General features: G+C 38.4%; 1 protein-coding gene across 7 annotated transcripts in view; it reads right to left on the bottom strand.

Annotated features, from left to right (window-relative positions):
- The window catches only part of RALBP1 (ralA binding protein 1), a 33,060-nt gene that overhangs the window by 12,894 nt on the left and 541 nt on the right, over window positions 1-19,625 (bottom strand). For 4 of the 7 annotated variants that reach the window (XM_086892194.1, XM_086892219.1, XM_086892220.1 and 1 more), the window contains exon 2: window positions 3,042-3,335. In XM_086892194.1, the coding sequence (XP_086748320.1) occupies window positions 3,042-3,285 (244 nt within the window). In that variant the 5' untranslated portion in view covers window positions 3,286-3,335. Of the gene's footprint in view, window positions 1-1,377; window positions 1,535-2,372; window positions 2,491-3,041; window positions 3,336-19,297; window positions 19,591-19,625 lie in introns of those variants that run through there. The other 3 variants (XM_086892228.1, XM_086892208.1, XM_086892239.1) reach the window with 3 other exon arrangements.

Here is a 19,625-nt window from a genome sequence, read left to right as displayed (position 1 = left end):
TTTATCAACACATGATTAGTGACAGGTGGTTAAACATTTTCAAAAATCAATTACAGTGGTTGCTGTCTCAGATAATCCATTACTGCTTAACACAGATCCATTTTTGCTCTCCTGCTGTCACAGGACAAGTTCTGTTTGAGTCAGGGAGCAGATCTGATTTAAAATTATGCCAGTAAAAAGGAAATTCCTTTTAATCCCTAGTAAATCCCCTAATCTAACTCACTCTACAGCCAGCCAATACCCAGAAGAGTGTATCCACAGAAGAGTGGAGAATAAAAATTAGTGTCTGCAACATTTTTCTAGTAGCTGATATTCTACATAAAAACAAACATTCCATTGAATTTGCTATTAGCTCCAAAACATTTTTAGCACTTTTTCCCCAGAATAATTGCTGTATATTATTAGGTTACTGACCCTAACATGAAAAAAATCAAATAATTAACTAATTGTATCTATATCAATATAAAAAATAAGGGAAAAGTATTTTGATAGCATACAAAAGTGTTTTTTGATGTAGGTGATAATAATAAAGCTAAGAGTACATTACTTTTGCAGAAATTATTTACCTGAAAAACTAAACTGTGTAAGTTTAGGATTATTTATCCTCCCCTTCCCTGCTGCTCTTCAAGCACTTCTGAAGTTTACATTTAGAGTATTATCAAAATAGCTCAAGATTTTTGTGGGATTAAACTTAGATACAGTTTCAGGTGTTAAAATGACCTTGTCATTAACTCACTAATATTGCAAGTTCAACAAACACTCACTCTGTCATAATGTAATGTTAAATTATCTTTTTTTTTACTGACATGTTCAGTTATGTTTGTTTATACCCCAAACTGCATGATCATGGCAGGTCATGCACTGTTCAAAACCAAAGCAAGCAGCCAGAAAAAAATGAAAAACAATCTGAAGACATACAAAAGAATTGAAAAAGTGAAATAAAATGAAGAATCAAAAGGATGGGAGGAGTAACAATGGCCAAATCTGGAAGGAATACTCTTAAAAATCAATCATTATAAGCAACTATACAGAACACTTGTAATTTAGACAGGTAAAATGTCTGTTGAGGGTATATTTACAATATTGATTATCTTTGAAGTGTATGAGATGTACTGAAAGCTTGATATGTAACTTACTCTTCTATCTGACTGGAAATCATATGACAGACATGTATTAGGGCCAAGAAATGCTGAATGACTTCGACATTAGCATTCCAAGAGATGATTTTGTTCTTCCCATGTTTTGCATTTTTGTGTTCTTTAAGGAATTTTTCATACCTTTAAAGTTTCTTTTAAGTAACAGAAATTGCTTTACATCAGCTATAAAATGTGCAATCTATTGTGGAAAAAAACAGTTGCAGTGCCAATGTGCACAGACCTGTGTGGATTTGCTGAAGCAGCATTTTTCCTCCTAAACAACAGCCTTCAGCTACACTATCACCATGAGACATCCTGAATTCCGTACAAAGAAATCCACATGATGCAAAATGTTGGCATCCACCAGTTTCAGATTTAGAGGTGTGCAAAGCAGAGCTCTAACAGAAAGCTGGTATTAGTAAAAAAGCAACTACTAATAGCCTGAATTCATCAATATCAATACTAAATTTTCATTGAGAATCCAGTAATCTGTATTAGGCCAATATTGCTTACATTACAGAAGATCACTAAGGAATCACTTTTCTTAAAACCTGTAGGAATTTCAACTGCTGGTTTTAACTTGAGGATGCATTTTTGAGTTACAGTATTCTTTAGGCACACAGTTTTTAGTGAAAATAGCAATAGTGCTCCTTAACTGTGGCAAAAAAAATTCCTGCATTCCAGGAAACTGGTTCAATTAAAAGCAGTGCAGTGGCAGCAGATTCTTAAGGAATGATTATTTAAATATGTGCATGCATATTACACACAGTCACCATATTAATTCTAACAGAATATGTTAGTGCTATATATGTTAATGTGGGCTGTCTCACTGTTTCTGATCTTCCAAATTCCACATGTAAGAAGTAGCAGGATACACTGGCATTAGAGATACAGACATTTTGAAATTTTCCTAAAACAAATACCACTTACAAAGTACTAGCACTTGGGCTGTGATATTTAGGTTTCAGAGACTTGGACAGGAAGGGTCTTTGTCGTACAGAGAATGCTCAGTATGAGCTTAGTATTTCCAAGTGCTTTGTTCTTTCAGGATATGCAGGAAAACTTTCTTGAATAAAAACTATTTCATGTTTCAAAAAATTTCTGCACAAATCGTAAGGTGGGAAGGAATAATTATGTTTTTTTGGAGGAGGGGTAAGCCTTTAAAATGAAACTTTCACTCTGGACACTGATACACTGAGAAAGGATTCTATAGTCAAAGCTTTACTTTCTTCTAACCTTTGCTCTGTGAGTTCTAGAAAATTCAGATCTCAGTGCTGGTTTGCATATTTTTGACTTCTGCATTAATACTTTGGGACTGCTGGAAGAAACTGCATGATCAGACTAAACTGAGAAGCTAGAAAAAAAGAAGGACAGAGATTTTATGACTGCTTAAATAATGGTGCAGTATGCACACAAAAACTTGGGATGGTACACAAAAGCAAACACTGAATAAGAGACACATGGGAAAAGGGCTACTGTTGTTGAAACTGCTTCTTCCAAATGCACAAGTGTACAAATCAGATCAGACATACAGTTTTATTCTAGCTAGCTATGATAAAAAATGGATGTATTTGGAAACACGTTTGAAATCCTCCACTTAAAATGTAAAGAAGAACCCCATGCCAGGATTTACCAATGCATAGGAAAGGTTTTGGATAAATGCATTTATTAGTAATTCTGGGCACATGCTTGGCACCTGTATCTGCACAACAGAAAAAAAAGTTAAGGTGTGGAAATTTTTGCAAGAGAAACAGGTGCTGCATGAAGTCTGTTTGTAGCAAGTTAACTTCCTCCGCACTGAAACAAATTTAAAAGAACCCACTGGGAATACTTAGCAATTTTGAGAGAGAAAAAAGGAAAGAGAACTTGAAAGCATCGAATTAAAAAGAGAAGTTGTCTACTCACTTCTTTTTTCTTTTTTCTTAAATTTTCCTTTCTTCTTCCCATGCTCCTTTTCATCATCAGATACTATATCTGGAGGCTCATGTAAGCTGTCATGAGGTGGTGAAGGCTCACCGGTGCGGTACAATCCAGGGAATTTTGTAGGACTGATTTCTTCAGAGCTGGGAGTACGAGCAAGTCCCCCACTGTGTTCTACCCGACGGTGTTCACTGGGGCTGCTAGTGGGAGGCAGGAAGCACTCGGTCATTCTGATACCCGGATATCAAAGTGAAATCTTCTGCTACCTGTCCATCACACCTGCATCAGAAGAAAACAAAAAGAAAACCCACACTATTTTAAGCAATGGGTTTCAAAACACCTTGTTTAGAGCGCTATCCTGAAATCTTAAACAGCAATACCTTCTACAATGAGAGTTCCAATTTCTGTCAAGACACAGTAACATAATATCAGGTCTTAAGCTCAGTGTTTGCAGATTTTTTCATTAACTCCTGAGCCTTATTAACATGAGATCTGCCATTTTAGCCATTTCTACTTTATGATAAATAAAACATATATATAAAGTATCTGAATATTTTAACTGTTGAAATAATTCTTACAAAATTCATAGGTAGCTTGCATACTGATTGGTAGTATTTACCACAAATTAGTTGCTAACTTTAAATTTTTTTGACATCAAATAGATTTGCCTGGAAGCTCAAGAGTGTTTGTGAGCACTGCCCTTAAGGCAAAGATCATTTTGTTCTTTCCCAAGCATATTTTATAGATGCAAATAAGAACTTGCTTAGCCTGTTGCAATAAGGGGGAAATAAAATAAATACAGCTAAAGCAAATCCATCTTTTAATTATGCTAGTGCAAATTAAAGAAGGTGAAAAAATAGTGATTATGCCTTTCTGGTATATTACAATTTCCCCTCTGAAGAGGCCGTATCAGGTCATCTGCACCCAGATGCTGGTACATTGTTTGCTTGAGAGTTATGGCTAATTAAAAGCTTATAAAAGAATTGCTAAAGGAAGGCCATGCATAAATTCTCAGCAGTGGAACTCATAAGCAAAAAAATCTTCCTAGCACAGATAAATTTCAGAAACTCCACAGAATGGATATGCTGTATGGACCACCACACCTCTGGAATCCACTTGGCTGGATTTGGCCCCTTGTGTCTCAATGGTCACAAAGGATACATTCCACAACCCTCTTCAGCAGTATCACTCAGCTACTGGGCTTTTATTTACAGATTAGTAGCATACAGAAAAAATAGGACATGGTGTTGCACTCTGCCCAGTTAATAATTATAGATGAGTCCAGCTAAGTGTGTTTTGGGGAGGGTGGTTTGTTCAGTTTTTTTGGGGTTGGAATTTTTTAAATTTTATTTTGAATTCTCATCCTTCAGCTCTCTGTTTGCAGATCAGAGTAAAATTTTAGAGTATGTATGCAACAGTATCCCCCTACAGGAGATCACTCACAGTGCTTATGGAAATTACCAGTAACTCAGATCAGAATTTGAATAGGGCACAGTAAGACACAGCATTATGATGAGAAAATATTAATGAAATCTTTATTTAATACTGTTCATTCCTTATTCTGGCTAAAGCGGAGGCACTGGCTAAAAATTAAGGCAATAAGGATGTATTTGCAAATGCAACAAATTGAGACTTTACTCATGTTCCTTATTTTTTTTATTTTACAGCTTCAAGAAAGCTTTACTTTCCTATATGTATAATTTCCTAGGCCTTTAAATAAGGGAGAAATTCTATGATGCTCAAATTACATCAAGACCTATCAGCAGAAGAGAGCTTTTAAGCCTACTGAAAAAACCTCTTCCACTTTTACTAATGGATGTTAATGTTCTACTGCCATATACATCTTTATATTTCCTATGGCTTTTACCATTTTCTTCTGACAGCAATAAAAGGCAACACTGAAAAAATCATGGACCTTCTAGGCATTTTAAGAAGGAACATTTCTAACGGCTTGCTCTTCTGCCAACTCCTCCCTCTCAGACTTTTTCTTCCCAATCTGTTACTGCTCCAGTCCTGCCTCTCCTCTGCAGCAGTGCCCTTCCCTCAAACCGCTTCTCTTCCCCTGTGCAGTTCTCATTTGTCAGGAGATTCAATAACTCACTGCTGCCACATGAGGAAGGTCACACTACTCCCCCCATTAACTCCCCTCTGCTTCCACTTGTAGCAGTTTGCTTTTTGTGATGATTCAAGTTGCTAGCTGCTCCAACAGGCTTCTGCTGCTGAGATGGCCTTTGGAAGAGCTCAACAAGCACTAACAATGAAGAACAGAGAAGTGGCAGAACCACAATGTCAGGAGTTCAACTGCTCTCTTTGTCTCTGTTTGTCATACTGCACACGCAGCTTCATCTTCTCAGATTTCAATTATTTCTTAGTATTTATAACTTCAAGATTTTATTTCTTTACCACTCAGTGTCAGTACTCCCATAGCTCTTGTCTTGACTTACTACTCGGCTTCACCCTCAGTGTATCATAGCCAATCTGACCTTCATCTGCTTTGGTGTCTGTGACTCAAGCTCAGTTTCCAACTGCCCCCTCATCTTGTTTTTTATTTGGGCAGTTCCTATTTTCCTGATGCACACAATTTCCCTGCAGATGAAATTCTCTTCTTCCTCTGTTTCTTCTAACTGACTTGTTACCAGTTCCCACAGCTTCCTGAATGTTCTCTGCTGCTGTTTTTTGTTACCTTGTGATTACCTACCTAATCTTTTCACCTTGTCCCCATTTCTTCCACTGACTCTCAGTCTCTCCCCAGTATCACAAGAAGTCCCTTCTTACCTCCCTGCCAACAGCAGGCCCCTTGACTCCCACCACTTCTCATTCACTTCACATTTGACCCTTCCTCCACAGGAGCTACAAATGCTCTTACATGACAGCATCAGAGAGCTTCTCGCAGTTCAAGCACCTTCTTAGACCCAGCTACTTTTTTCAGTACTCCCAAAATGCAGTTTCTTGAAGCATCTTCCTGCTCAACACTGAGTCAAGCCTTCAGAATAACTGAATGTCAAATAGAAGCCTTCACTGAACATGGGCAGAATTGTGACCTTTCTTCTATCCCCCAAGGAAAGACTAAATTATAAGAGATTTTACACATGGAAAGATGGTACTTCATTAACACAAAATCTCCTAGCCATCATGCCATCACCACCTTTCTAGACCATAGACTAAGCAGAGGAAAGGGGGTTGGGGAAAGAAAGGAATATGTTGCACAGGCAAAATAATATGGTTTTTCAAACCTCATTTTCGAAAATAACTGAACTCTTTCCTAAAAAATTCAGTCTGAGCTGCATATTTGGTAAGTAAATATGAGGTTTGGAAAAAACACAAAAAAGGGAAGACAGAGAGATATGATAGCCAGCTTTAATAGATCTCATTTTCAACAGTGTATATCTAAGTGGGCATGAGAACACTAAAGAGAGGCACAGTCTGAAAGACCAAATCCACAGCTCTTTCATTCAGCACAGAAGGCTCCATTATTTCTGTTTTGCATAGTGTCTGTACTGTGACTTTGTGCCTTGTAACCAATTGCAACAGCAGAAGCAAATTAGAGCAGGTGATTGCATGCACGTATGTTATTTTGTAAAGCTTCTGGGTGGAATGAAGGATGTGGAATTTTTCTGCAACAAGTATTATGCAAGACCACACCTGAAGCACAGTGGGTGTCCCCGGTCATTCCATTTTTGCCACAAACAGACACCCTCTGAAAAAATGGGTGTTACATTGAAAATAGTCATAAAAAGTCACTAATCAAAGGATGGAGGCAGAGTAAGGACACTCACTCAGCTACCAATACCTGCTCTACCACAATTACCCCAAAGCAGGACAGAGAGCACAGCAGCACCTCACTCATCACAGACCTTCAGTCCAAAAGATTTGGACATGTGTGAAGGACCTCATTCTTGCAGAAATGAGGCACACCATATTTGGACAAAAAATATCCTGGCAGCAAACACAGCTCCATTTTGGAAAGTAAGAAACCATAAGAAGAAAGAATAAAAAGTATCACTTGTGGGCTAAGAATGTCAAAACACTTCAGAAACCATGAGTGGTACTCATATAACTGTTGAGACTTGAATAAGATGAAAAGATCGAGTAAGAACTTATTTACCAAGACTATAAAAGGTCTGTGTCACATCTAAGTTCTGTACCTATGGCATTTTTTACAACATACCAAAAAGCTTAATACAAATCACAGTTTTCATTTGAACACTTCTTAGATGGCCTCTGATGTAATTTTGACATTTAACTGCATGGCAGCATTTCAGTCTGTTTCATTTAATAAGCAGTGGCCAGGTATAAAATCAGTGCCCTTTCCTTTCTTTCATAAGGCAACACAGCCATAAAAGGAGAAGGAATAGGGAAGTACTTCATGTAGACAGGCAAAGCAAGTTCAAAATTTCACAAGTCACAAGTAATCACAAAAATACAGCATTAAGTAACTCCCCTGTGAGTCACACACTCTTCATAATTGGCAAAAATTAAACACTCAAGAAGGGACTTCACAGAATTTTTGATAAAATAAAATACAAATCACTTAACAGAATTCAGCTCCTAAACATCAGATTTATATCCTTTACAGGATATGTGATGCCATGAGAATGCTGGAAAATTTACTTCAAAGGAAGGTATATAATCATACAGTTGAATTCACACAGGAGCAAGCTGTACATTTTTCAAATCATGCCAGCATCAGATCACCTCTAAAAGTAACAAAACCACCTTTGTGTGGTCTCTCATTTACCTGCAGATGGATAAAGCCTGCCAGTTACAGCATCATCCAAAGCATTTCAAGTTCCCCTCTCAGAGTCCATTCCAGCTCAGGAGTGATATACAAACAGACAAAACTACTTAGCTCTCGACAATCAGTGAGCTACAGACCACATCCATATCTGAGCAGGCTCTTGGAGGAGCCAGCTCACATTTAGAATATGCAGCTGTATCCAGAATACTCCCTATTACTGAAGGTATTCCAGCTCTTCAATAATCTAATCAGTAGGGAGCCAGCCTTAAAATAAATAATTAAATAATACCCCAGATATTTTAGAAATATCAAAAACAAGGTTTCCAATCCCATTATGATAAAGTCTTGTAATCATATGAAGATACAATCTCCAGATATGTGGCAGCACGTGCTTTCCAGTTTGGTTCACTTCAGGAAAAAGAGTATTACAGCACCTAGCCTACAAAATTCTGTGGAGCTCCATCAGGATGCAATTCACAGGCTGTTTCCAAGAGACAACATTCTGGGAAAAACAAAAATTGGATCCCTGGAAGGGGATGGATGGTTGAAAGCTTTGCTCCAGAAGAGAGCACATTGAAAAGAGATGGACCAGAACTGCCTAAGAAAAGCCCCTGTCCCATGGTGCTGCCTCTTGCACTGGCTATACCTTCACACTCCTATTTTGCTGTAACATCCTACTTCCCTGGAGAGGCAGGCTGTGACAATTTACATCCCACTACTGCTCCAAAGCAAGAAAAGACTGCAAGAAAAGTCTGGGTGCAGATCTTTGTTATAGGGTAACAACCAATACCTATACAGAGGGTACACAAACTATGCCCCACACGTGTCTCCCCCCAATGTGGCTCATTCTATCCTTCAGAGATATCCCAGCAAGGCCTCCCACATGTCCTTCCCTGGCTGAATCAACTGACAATGAAGCACTTTCAAAGCAATGCCCTACATCATGATCACAGCCAAATATATGAGGCATTCTTACAAATAACTGTCCAGCTTACAAGCTGTTTAATTGCTTTGCTTGGCAGCTTTCTCAAGTAACAAGCAGAAGGCCTGAACTCTGCACCATGAGGCAGATGGGCACTGCACCCAGACCAGCCTTCTGCAGGAGTATCTTGACTAATCAGCCACCTGCACTGCAACTGCTACTGCCCACCCTGAGAATAATTTCTCATTCTCCAAACTTCTTGACAACGTGCTACTCCACTGTTGAGGATTCTCTGTTTTTACCCTCAGTAAATCTGGCTCTTGGTTGCCATGGTCTTATCAGCAAAAAGTAATCCAATACCTCCAGTAATAGTACTCAAGGCCAGAATATTAGTTTCCCACTCCATGGTTTAGTCACACTCTTCCCCAGGCTCTCTCCATTTGCTTCCTCATCCTCTTTCCTGCAGTCCAGTTCCTCCACAATCAGGACTGCACCTCCTCTATCTCACAATCTTTTCCTCACCAAGCAGGTGTTCACAACCTAGACCTGTGCAGCCCTAGTTTCACCATTCCTGTTCTCCACACCCAGTGTCTCATCTAACCTCACCTCTTGGCTGCTCACTGTTTCCCAGGTTTCCCTCACCACCTTCTATTTCTCCCACACTCAGTTCTCACAAAAATTTCTGCAGATTATTAGCCACACACAATCAAGGCAATCTGGGAGGTCTTCAGCCAAATTTAGGTTTCCCCTCTAAATTACAAGTAGCACTAAAAAGGTTTGCCTGATTACCAAAACATTCATTAATACAGAAAAGAGATATTTTCTTGCTAGCTGAATTCTCAGAAATAGTTTGAAGAATTTGGTCAGTGCTTCTTTAAAAAAAAATAAAAAAATAAGTACCAACCTCTGAAACAAAACTTTCCAGTCCAAATTAAAATATGGTAGCTTTTGATAAGAACAGAATTACTGAGAATTTAAATTAATACTACAGCTGTCTTGCTAACATATTGAATCCTCCTATACTTCTGAAAACCACCACAGTGTGCAACATATATAATACCCACCATTGCTTAGACTGGCCTTAGAATTATTCCTGGTGTGATAACCCTACCCCTTCTTTGCTCTTGTCCACCTTTCCAAATTCTCACTTTTACCAGCACTAATGCTTGTAAAACAGAACAGCAGAACAGAAAGTTTTACTACGTAACAGAGGAAGGCAGAAAAATACAACAAAAGATATGCAGTTTACTTTCTTAACAATCCCTATAAACATAGTATTGCCACTGGTTTTGTTTGTCCTTGGGACAAACAAGTTTTTTCACAGTTCACATTTTCCAACAAGTCCTTCAAAGAGCTGTCTAGTCCCCAAAGGTCTGCAGCAAGTCATATAGCGATTATGATTTAGCAAATTAATACTAATTATTATACTTTAATCAGTTCCTGGGCTGGATCTATTTAATGACAAATTCCCCTGATCAGAGATTTTAAACTACAGCATCCTTCAGTCACGCTCCAGTACCTGAATGCAGCCAGCTTGAGAACAGCTGTCAATTTAGTGGAATCAGGGGAAAAAACCAAACACCCTAAACCCATGACTGGTTGAGCTGAATGTACTACAAATACTGTTTAAAAAGCAAGTGCTATTCAGAGTAAAAAATGCAAAATGAAGTAGAAGGAAAAACCAATGGATTTGGCACAAAATATTTTACAGTTTTAAGCATTTCTGCTGTTCTTTCAAGGGCATTTGCAGACTACCTGTGACAGATCAAACATCAGAGAACAGAATCTAGCTTTCCAGAGAGGCCAGAGCTCTGCACACTCAGTTCCAATACCCAATAAAATACAACTAAGCCTGTAAAAACTCCAATTTTGTGTTTTGTGGGTTTTTTTTTTTAAGAGTGTCTTAGCTAACACATGCTAAGATACTAGAAATGGCAAGGGTAAACAGCAATTAGCAAAGACTCTTTGCTTTGGATTTAACAGCGGCAACAAATCTGGGAGTGCCCACACACCAGAAATGAGTGCTATGGTGCACTGACCTTTCTGTAACAGCAGTAATTCACCTGGCAAATTCAACAGCAGCAGTGGAGATGCAGCAAGGCATTGTGAGGCTCCTGCCAGCAGTAGAGTTCAAGCTCTGTGGAACTCTTGGGAACACACACAGCTGACATGTGCAGCAGGTGCCACTGCTGCTGCACCACCATTATCTTTCACACCCACGCCAATTACAGCGAAACCAGGACTGGTGTGTGCCCCTCTACAAATGTCACTTCACTGGTGTCTGCTGGTTTGCCCTTCGAGAGCCACCTGCTGCCACCCTCAAATACAGAGTGCCACAGGGACAGACCCTTGCCACGCTCTGACAGCTGCATGAACGTGCTTAACACAGAGGGAACGGCAGAGCACGGGTGCTGCATGGAGAACTGCATGCTGAGTCCAGACAGTGTGGCTTTTTAATCCAGTATTGAGATACCATCTTTCACACTGGATACAGAAAAAAATCAATTAGAAGCACCACGCTTCTTCACTGAATTGGGTGAATTGTGATTATTTTATTCATAGAATTTTCAAACTGCATTAACTTTGCAGAAGTCACTGGGAGATCAGTACAAACAATCCAGTTCACCTTACCAAAGGCAGACTATTCAATTCTATGACTTTATCATTCCCAGAAATAAGCAATTTCTGAAAGTATATTAATGACATACAAACCTCCAGGGCTTGAACTGTGAAAATTAACTTTCTTATGCTTTACATTGAATTTTTGCCACCATGTATTGAATACAGATGAAAAGATTACAGGATGTCACTTGAACTGACAACTCTGTACCATAAGGGGAAGTAAAGAACAGCTTTGCTTGGATTTCTTCACAGTGTGATACACAACAGAGATGATAAATTTCCATGTATGATTCTTTCCATGTTTAAAACCCTGCATGTTCCAGTGCAACAATGGCAAAACATGTTCAGCTTCTAGTGAATATTAAATGGAACTATGGTGGCTGAGATAAAACCCGTTCTACCATAACAACAAAAAGGAAAAGTGAAAAAATACTTTGATCCAGAAACATTGTTTATATAACAGCTTCTGTTATTATTTTTAGTGATTATTTAATAACTGTGTCTATCAGCTGATTATTCTTAGTGATTATTTGATAACTATGTCTATCTGCATCACCTTTGCTTTTGGCTTAAGAGTCCTGTTTATTAGCAAGCTAACATCAATGGCTATTGACCTGGAAATCAGCCTTCACTGGTTGCTTTATTAAGCCAAATTTGAGGAAAATCAAGCACAGACTGGGCTGCACACAAATGTTTTCCCAACTTAACAATAATGGATTGATGTGTAACATTTCTGTGCTCCCAGCACAGCAGTTTTTAGCACAGCCTTGTTGTAGATGCAGTTCTACCCACCAAAAGGTTTTTTTTCTGATGTAGCTTGTTTTATTTTGAGATCTGTTTTGAGACATGCCAACAAAATAATTGTTTTGCTGATCCATGTTATGTCTGCAGCAGGAACCTGAGGGAATAGATGTCAATGTCTTTCAAACTCATGTTATATGGAAAAGAAAATTTTTATTTTTAGCATGGTATGTTAAGTTTCCATAAAAGAGCAGGGCTATAAGATCTCTTCTTCCCAAACATATTTCCATTAATGCCAGTGACAACTCTTTATCAACACCACATAAAGGATTTAGCCTTTCAGCAAATTTCTGAATTTTTAGTTACTTTTTTCAGTACCATGTGTAGAGATGGGATTAACAAGTTCTGTTTTCCATGTCTGCCCCAGATTCATTCAATACCCAAAGGGGAAAGTCAATTTTAATATTTACAAGCTCAGCAGATTATTAATTATGATTAACATCACCACCTCCAGGGCTGAGATGTTGCAAAATGTCACGCATGTGAACACAGAAAACATTCACAAATACATGCAAGGCAAGGTGCAGCACCACCCACCATGGGGCAGCTGCTGGTCTCTGCCGAGAAAGCAGAAATCTGTCATCCATTAAAATGCCAATTACTGGAACAGCAGCAGGACCCAAAAGTTCACAGTATTTGCCTTGTCTTCTATGCTGATTTACCTAGCCCAACAGCCTTAGAAGAAAGCTTATGTGAAACACTGCCCTTCTAGAAAAATGTATAGACATCCTTAGAATTTAAAATTAAATTCACATATATTTTCTAAAACAGGCTTCATTTAGGTCAATCTGTAGCATCTACTAGCAGCAATTTTCAGCAATCCTACATCTTGAGAATATCACAAAGAAAACCTTCATACCTTAAGAAATACACTGACTGATGTTTTCAACTTACCTGCCAAATATAATAAAAATTAACTGAATAATAACACAGATACAACATTAAAAATACTGTATGCTTCACAGATGGAGGAAAAGTTACGTATTTGATAGCACAGGACCAAACAAGTTCTGACCACCATTCCCAAATCTGTTGTGTTTCCTTGCCTAAACATAAGTCATGCTACTTTAATTAAAATTAGAGCAGATAGTTTAATGGAAGCCCCAATACATATAAGGCCAAAGATAGCCTTTGTCCTACCCCTCCCTTAAAATAGGATAAAACTGCTTCCATCAATGTAAGGCAATTTTAAGAGTGGTGAAATCCTTGCATGTAAGTACTAAAACCCACCAAATGTAATTACCCTGTCAAAATATCCACCAACAACTGACTGTCCTAATGATACCCACTAACTGCAAACTTCTTTGACATGTTTGTGTATCTTTTAGATGTCTATGAAGTTTGACTGAAATAACATTAAAAACTTACTTCCTAAAGGATTTATAAGAAACAAGCAACCAAAAGAAGAAAGTTTGCCATAGAAAACTGCAAGCTAATTTGATCATAGACCAAATAAAATATAAAAATTGATATAAAATTGCAGCACAAAATGAATTATGCGGGTAAAACTATTGTGCCTTCTCTACTGCTTTTTGGTGGTGTATACAAGTTCTGGCACATTTAAAGGTACATTTGTAAAAGCCGCTGCCAAAAAATTAGTTCTTAATTATCTTTGTGAAGAAACATGAATTTAAATATACATCCTAGTATATCAGTCACACTAATTTACTGAATCAGCAAAGAACTCCACATGTTCATCACTTCCTCTTTCAGCTGGAAAGTTGAAATTTGTTTCCTCCAGCAACCTTTCAAAACCTGACTGCTTAAAACCACTGGTTTAAGCATCTGCTCACCACTGGTACACATTGCATGAATTTTGGAGAACTGCAACACAAAATTTCAGGATGAAAATTTCAGAAGCATGACCTGTGAAAGATCTCTACATCTAAAATAACAAGTGGCCAGCACAAGGAACACTTACAGAATTTGTACAGACTAAAACACCTAAAGAACAAGAAAAGCTAAAACCACTAGACAGAAATAATCCAAGGAGTTTCTGGGTAAATCTGTTCAATCACTTGGTATTTTTCCCCCCAAGCTCTTACATTTTTAGTCCATTCAATCAATTAAAATTATCCCATAAAATATGAAAAGGTCTTTAGGCTATCTTAAAAGAACAGCATCTCCTTTGAAGCCACCATAATTGAAACTTAGAAGAGGAAATTACACTTTTCTTTGAATCCAGTTTAAAGAAACAAAAATGGTATTCTGGGTTTTGTATGGATTAGCATTACACTTTTAGATTCAACATTTGATTCACAATATTAAAATCAAATGGAGCAGTACAAATACAGTAAAATATCTGCCAACTTAACTACCTTTTTTCAGTAATTATACACTACATTAATACACTCAGTACTAAGTATGCAAAAGCAGTATACTGGATATAGGAAAACAGTAACTGAGAATTATGAACTTCCATAATATTCATGGTAGAAAACCACTACTATTAGTAGTAGTGGTGAAATGAGAGAGTTTAATTGCTGGCATGTTTAGCACTAGAATTTATATTTAGTATTCAATTTAATTCATGCCCATAAAACTCACTGAAAATTTTCTTTTCATGGCAACACCCATAAAAATTCTGTGCCTGACTGCAGACCCTCGTATTTACAAAACACAGCTGGGCAGGCTAGAAATGTTAAAGTTGCAACACGCTTCACCACCAGGGTAGGCTAAATGTTAAATTTCACAAAAGCCGTTAGAGGATAAACATTAAATCACAACTTCAAACTCATAGGTGTAACTCCTATTTTACAAAGTTAAGTATGATTTTAAAACGAAGTAATACCCTTGAAGAATTCTTATTTTTTTATGAGAAAGAGAAGCTGCAATTTTTGTCACTGTGATATTCTTTTTTCCACTAGTGTCAAGTTAACAGAATTATCATCATATATTGTGTTTTCAAAAATCATTCTTTGAGCTCTGGTAGTAGAGTTCTATGATCAGTTCCAAGACATCCTTTCTGCCAGATGTCTTGTCCTCTAATAAAAGAAAAAGCCAAGAGATCCTACTGAACTGTGAAACAGGAAGCAAACTTCATGAGCAGCCTTCACCTAGATAACAGAAACCTGTGAAATTTTCATGCTAGAGAGGACAAAAATGTGTAAAAATACATTTTATCTATACATAACTATAGGAATTGACTCAAGAGTTAGTCACTGCTAAGAAATGTACAAAACAACTAACATGAAACTAAATTTATTTTCCTTAAAATAATTTTCAGTTTGGTCCAAACTCGTATTCTGATTTGGAATGTCAAACCTTACCACCCAGCACTCACTCCTCTTTCTTTCTCTCCAGCAACCATCTGGCCGTTCCCACCTCATGCAAACAGCCATCACTCATCCCCTGCTTTCCTTGTGTGCCTCCAGAGACCAGAATAGCCAGTCTAAATAAGTTCTGTTCCTTGCGGGTGAGAAAGAGAATAAAGATGGCAGAGTGGATATGAGGAATATGCTCCTACTGTTTGGGAAGCTGACCCTTCCACTGCACTGAAGGGTGGACCTATTCCTATGAAAAAGTATAGCCCCCAGCAGCCAAAATAGGGCATCTCAGCACCTTCACATAGAGTCTGCCCCAGCACTGTGATCCTGTCAGGCTGTAGCTGGCAAGAATCATTAATCATTCCCTGCTTCCTCCAGCGAAGAGAGAGACTGGATGGAAGCAAGGCAGGGATCACCTACAAGGTCATATCACCAATTAATGTGTAACACCAAGGATCACAATCCTTCTTTTAAAGAAATCTTCTTCTTGCATTGATTGCATAAGGTCTGCATTTCTGCCTATCTTCCTAGCACTTACAACGAATTGACTGATGGTAAGCTATTAACAATTAAGGGCACAGCAGCATAGATGAAGTAACTTACATCACATTCTTCAATTATTAGTATTATATCAGAATAATTGCATCATTTTATTCTGCACTATTTCCTATTTCTGTAGGAAACAATAATAAATTTGCTTATTTAAAATATATTTTCTCTACAAATATTTATTAAACAGGGCTAAGTATCATGTTACTATTAACACACATAACAACTCACCATATGTATTGATTTACATTACTGTTTTAGCATGTGGCAAGAACTTTTTATTTATTATTATAAAACAATGTGTTTAGTAAAAAATTAGTTGTTATTTTCTTGTCAGAATCCCACACAAAGCTGCTTCTGGAAGAAACTGGGACATCTTCATTATCTTTTGTTTACTTAGTATCACAGGAACTAGACAAGGAAAAAATACCAAATCATGTTCTCTATTTAAACACACCTTAATTAATTATCAAAGGAAATATTCCTTGTAGGTAGTGAACTGATAGCTCTAAATGCTGTGATCTCATGGTTTTGAATTTACAGATCTCAGTCTCTGATGTATATGTGGAATTCCTCATTAGATAAGAAAAAGAGATGCCTTCTGTGCTTTTTTAATGCACAATTAATAATAAACAACACTAAGGACCAAATTATACATTCCAGATATTTTTGGTCAGACCTACTTCATTCAGGTATTAAGTGTTGTTTTCACTTTCTTCTTATCCACTGAAGTCACATTTATCTTTTCCAAAAATTCTTCCCTAATAGTTGACAACTGTCACAGCATTTTACTGATGAAACCTAAATAATTTTTTTCCTAGTACATTATCCGCTAGTAACAGGACAGAATAAACTAGAAACTCCTTGGATATATTTGAGCCAACTTACTGCATGAGCCAACTTACTGGATCACCACTCCTTACTTGGGTAATACTATATAAATCCTCCATTTCCCAGCAGCTTCCCCACGAAAGCAGTCATTCCCCATTTTTTACTGCAGTCTAAAAAAAACTGGAAGCAGGAAGCACTGGATCCCTGCTGCTATTCAGCTTTGCAGACTTGCTGTTGCTGCCATCATCAGACTGTTTCACTCTACTATACCTCCATGCCTTCAACCCTGATATCAAGCCCAAAAGGTGAGGGATGGTTGGGATGAGAAGGGTAAGTATGGACAGTAAAGGAGTCATATCCTTCCTTTTTCTAAACTCAACCTGCATCCTTACCCTTCTGGCATGCAGAAGATGTAAACCTTATTTGGAGAGCAGTCACCCCTGAACACCTCTATCTCTGGGGATGCAGCCTAAGTAAAACTTCCTACTCCATAAGGTACTTCCAGCCTAACTGTGGGCCCAATTGATACACTTTTAATTTTTTCTTTTTTGAGCAAAAATTTGAAAACTATGATCCATGAGGCTCTAGGGAACAGCAGGAGTTGATGCACATAGCAAACCATGACTAGTTGTAAGGGTAGTGAATCATTCACTGATTCAATGTAATCAGATACATTGGTTCAGAGACAAGCTTGGTAGATTGTGTTACACTGTACTACCATAAACTGAAGGGAAATATCATAATATATTTTGGCATTTTGAGGCTAGCTACATGACACCAAGCTTTACAGAAGGAAAGTAAATTAGCATTTGGTGGTATTTATTGGTGAACAGCAGCATCTTCCATATTAGTTTAAAAGCTGCCCATAAGAAACAGCACTGGTTACTCGGGAAATATGCAAATCTTTTCTGTAAGAAAATACAGCTAAAACTTACTGGGAAGAGTGCCTGAAGGGTACAGTGGGAATGAGAACCCCAAAGAGTTAGATGCAGTGCTTGTGCATGTCAGCTTTGCTTTAAGGACATCTGCAGAATCCAGCCATGCAGTTCTGAAGCTGGAACGTAGTTATTGCAATTCCAGTTCAATATATTCCAGTGTAGACGTGCACATATAGAAATGGAAATAATCTGCCCTACGGAAAAAGAACTTTCTTCCTCACATAACTACAATCACACCAGGGATTTCACTGTGAAATCCTCACTTTGGGGAAAAACCCCACCAATCCAAACTACAAAATATGCCTTCCTACCCCTGAATACACCTTAACTAAGACAGAACAATGACAAAGTTGCATGTGGAGTATTAAGACTTGAAGGCAGCTATTCCTATGTTCCATTTCAGATGCGGGAAGACTAAAGAAAACTTATTTTCTCCAAGCAAGAAATGAGATCCCTAGGACAAGGAATGTAAAGTTCCCTACTTCAACATAATAGACACTTTATTCTTGATGTAGTTAGCTAGAATATTACAGCAAGGGGGTTAATAAATTTCAGACACTTAGAAGTACTAAATGCTAAAAACTACAACAGTCTGGAAGGGCTTTTTAAATTCCTATTTATTTCTCTGTAGAAAAGAACTCCCCAAGAGCTTGTCACACTGACTGTATGGATTATACACAGATTGCGCTGAAATGAACAGAAGCACAGCACTATTCACCAAGAGCTGTATGCAACACCTCAAGTAACATCAAAACCCAAACCTAAGGGATCTAAGGGATCTCTCTGCCATTCTCCTGCAAGCTCATTAATAAATTTACATCCATTACCATCCTGCGTCATATCTAATGGAGCCTTAACATCACCCCTGAAAGGGTGGGTTATGGCAATGCAGAGCACTCATGATAAGCACTTCAAGCTGTTTCTAGATCAGAAACCCGTTTAAGGACACAGGGATGTTTTCCTGTGCTGGAACAAGGGACTTGGACAAATCACCCTGGTTTATGCAACTGGCAAAAAGGTTTTAGCCTGTTGTTTGTTTTTTTTTAATGATTATTTCCCATCAACAATTATCATTAACCTCAGGGACATCGGGGTGGGGGAAATCCAAACCACACCACCATGAACAGATACTTTTGGAGTAGATTGCTGACATTTTCTTTGCCACTTGTTTTAACATCTGTTAGCACTTAAAAATAAGATGTATCTGCTCATACATCACCCACTAACATATCCTTGGAAGCGTTCAAGGCCATCCTGGATGGGGCTCTGAGCAACCTGGTCTAGTGAAAGGTGTCCCTGCTCATGGCAGAAGGATTGGAACTAGATGGTGTCTGAGGTCCCCTCCAAACCACGGAATTCTGTGATTCTGTGATGAACAGTAACACACACTTTCTAAACAACATTATCGGGCAGGAAACACGATATGCTTAGAACGTGCTAATCGTACTAGATGAAGAAAAATTACACTAACAGTAAATTTTCTGGGTTTTAAGATGAGACTTCTAGGTAAACGAATAAAAATCTCTGACCTCTCCTTCCCCACAAAGAAAATTTAAAAAATAACCCAAAACGACCTTGCGGAGAGCCAACCCACAGCCCAGACCGAGCTGCAGCGAATCCCGCAAGCTCCAAAGGGATCAAACCTCTAAGGAAAGAGGGCGCACAAGGTGCCCGGCGCTTGTCCCGTAAGGGCAGGAGGGACAACACGGCCCGTAAGTATCGCACAGGCCGTGCGAACGTGGGGAACGGAGGGGAGGGAGGAAAGGAAGGGAAGAAGCAAGGAAAGAAAGGAGAGAGGAGGAAAAAGAGAGAGAGAGAAGGAGTAAAAGAAGGAGGGCGAGCAGCGACCCGAGGGAAAATGGGCGGAGCCTCCAGAGGCCCCGCCCCTCCCTATCGAGCACC

Source organism: Cyanistes caeruleus, chromosome 1 (genome assembly GCF_971803275.1).
Source record: "Cyanistes caeruleus chromosome 1, bCyaCae1.hap1.1, whole genome shotgun sequence".
Taxonomy (NCBI): domain Eukaryota; kingdom Metazoa; phylum Chordata; class Aves; order Passeriformes; family Paridae; genus Cyanistes; species Cyanistes caeruleus.
The sequence above is the reverse complement of the archived record's forward strand: the minus strand, read 5'-3'. Positions and strand labels throughout refer to the sequence as shown.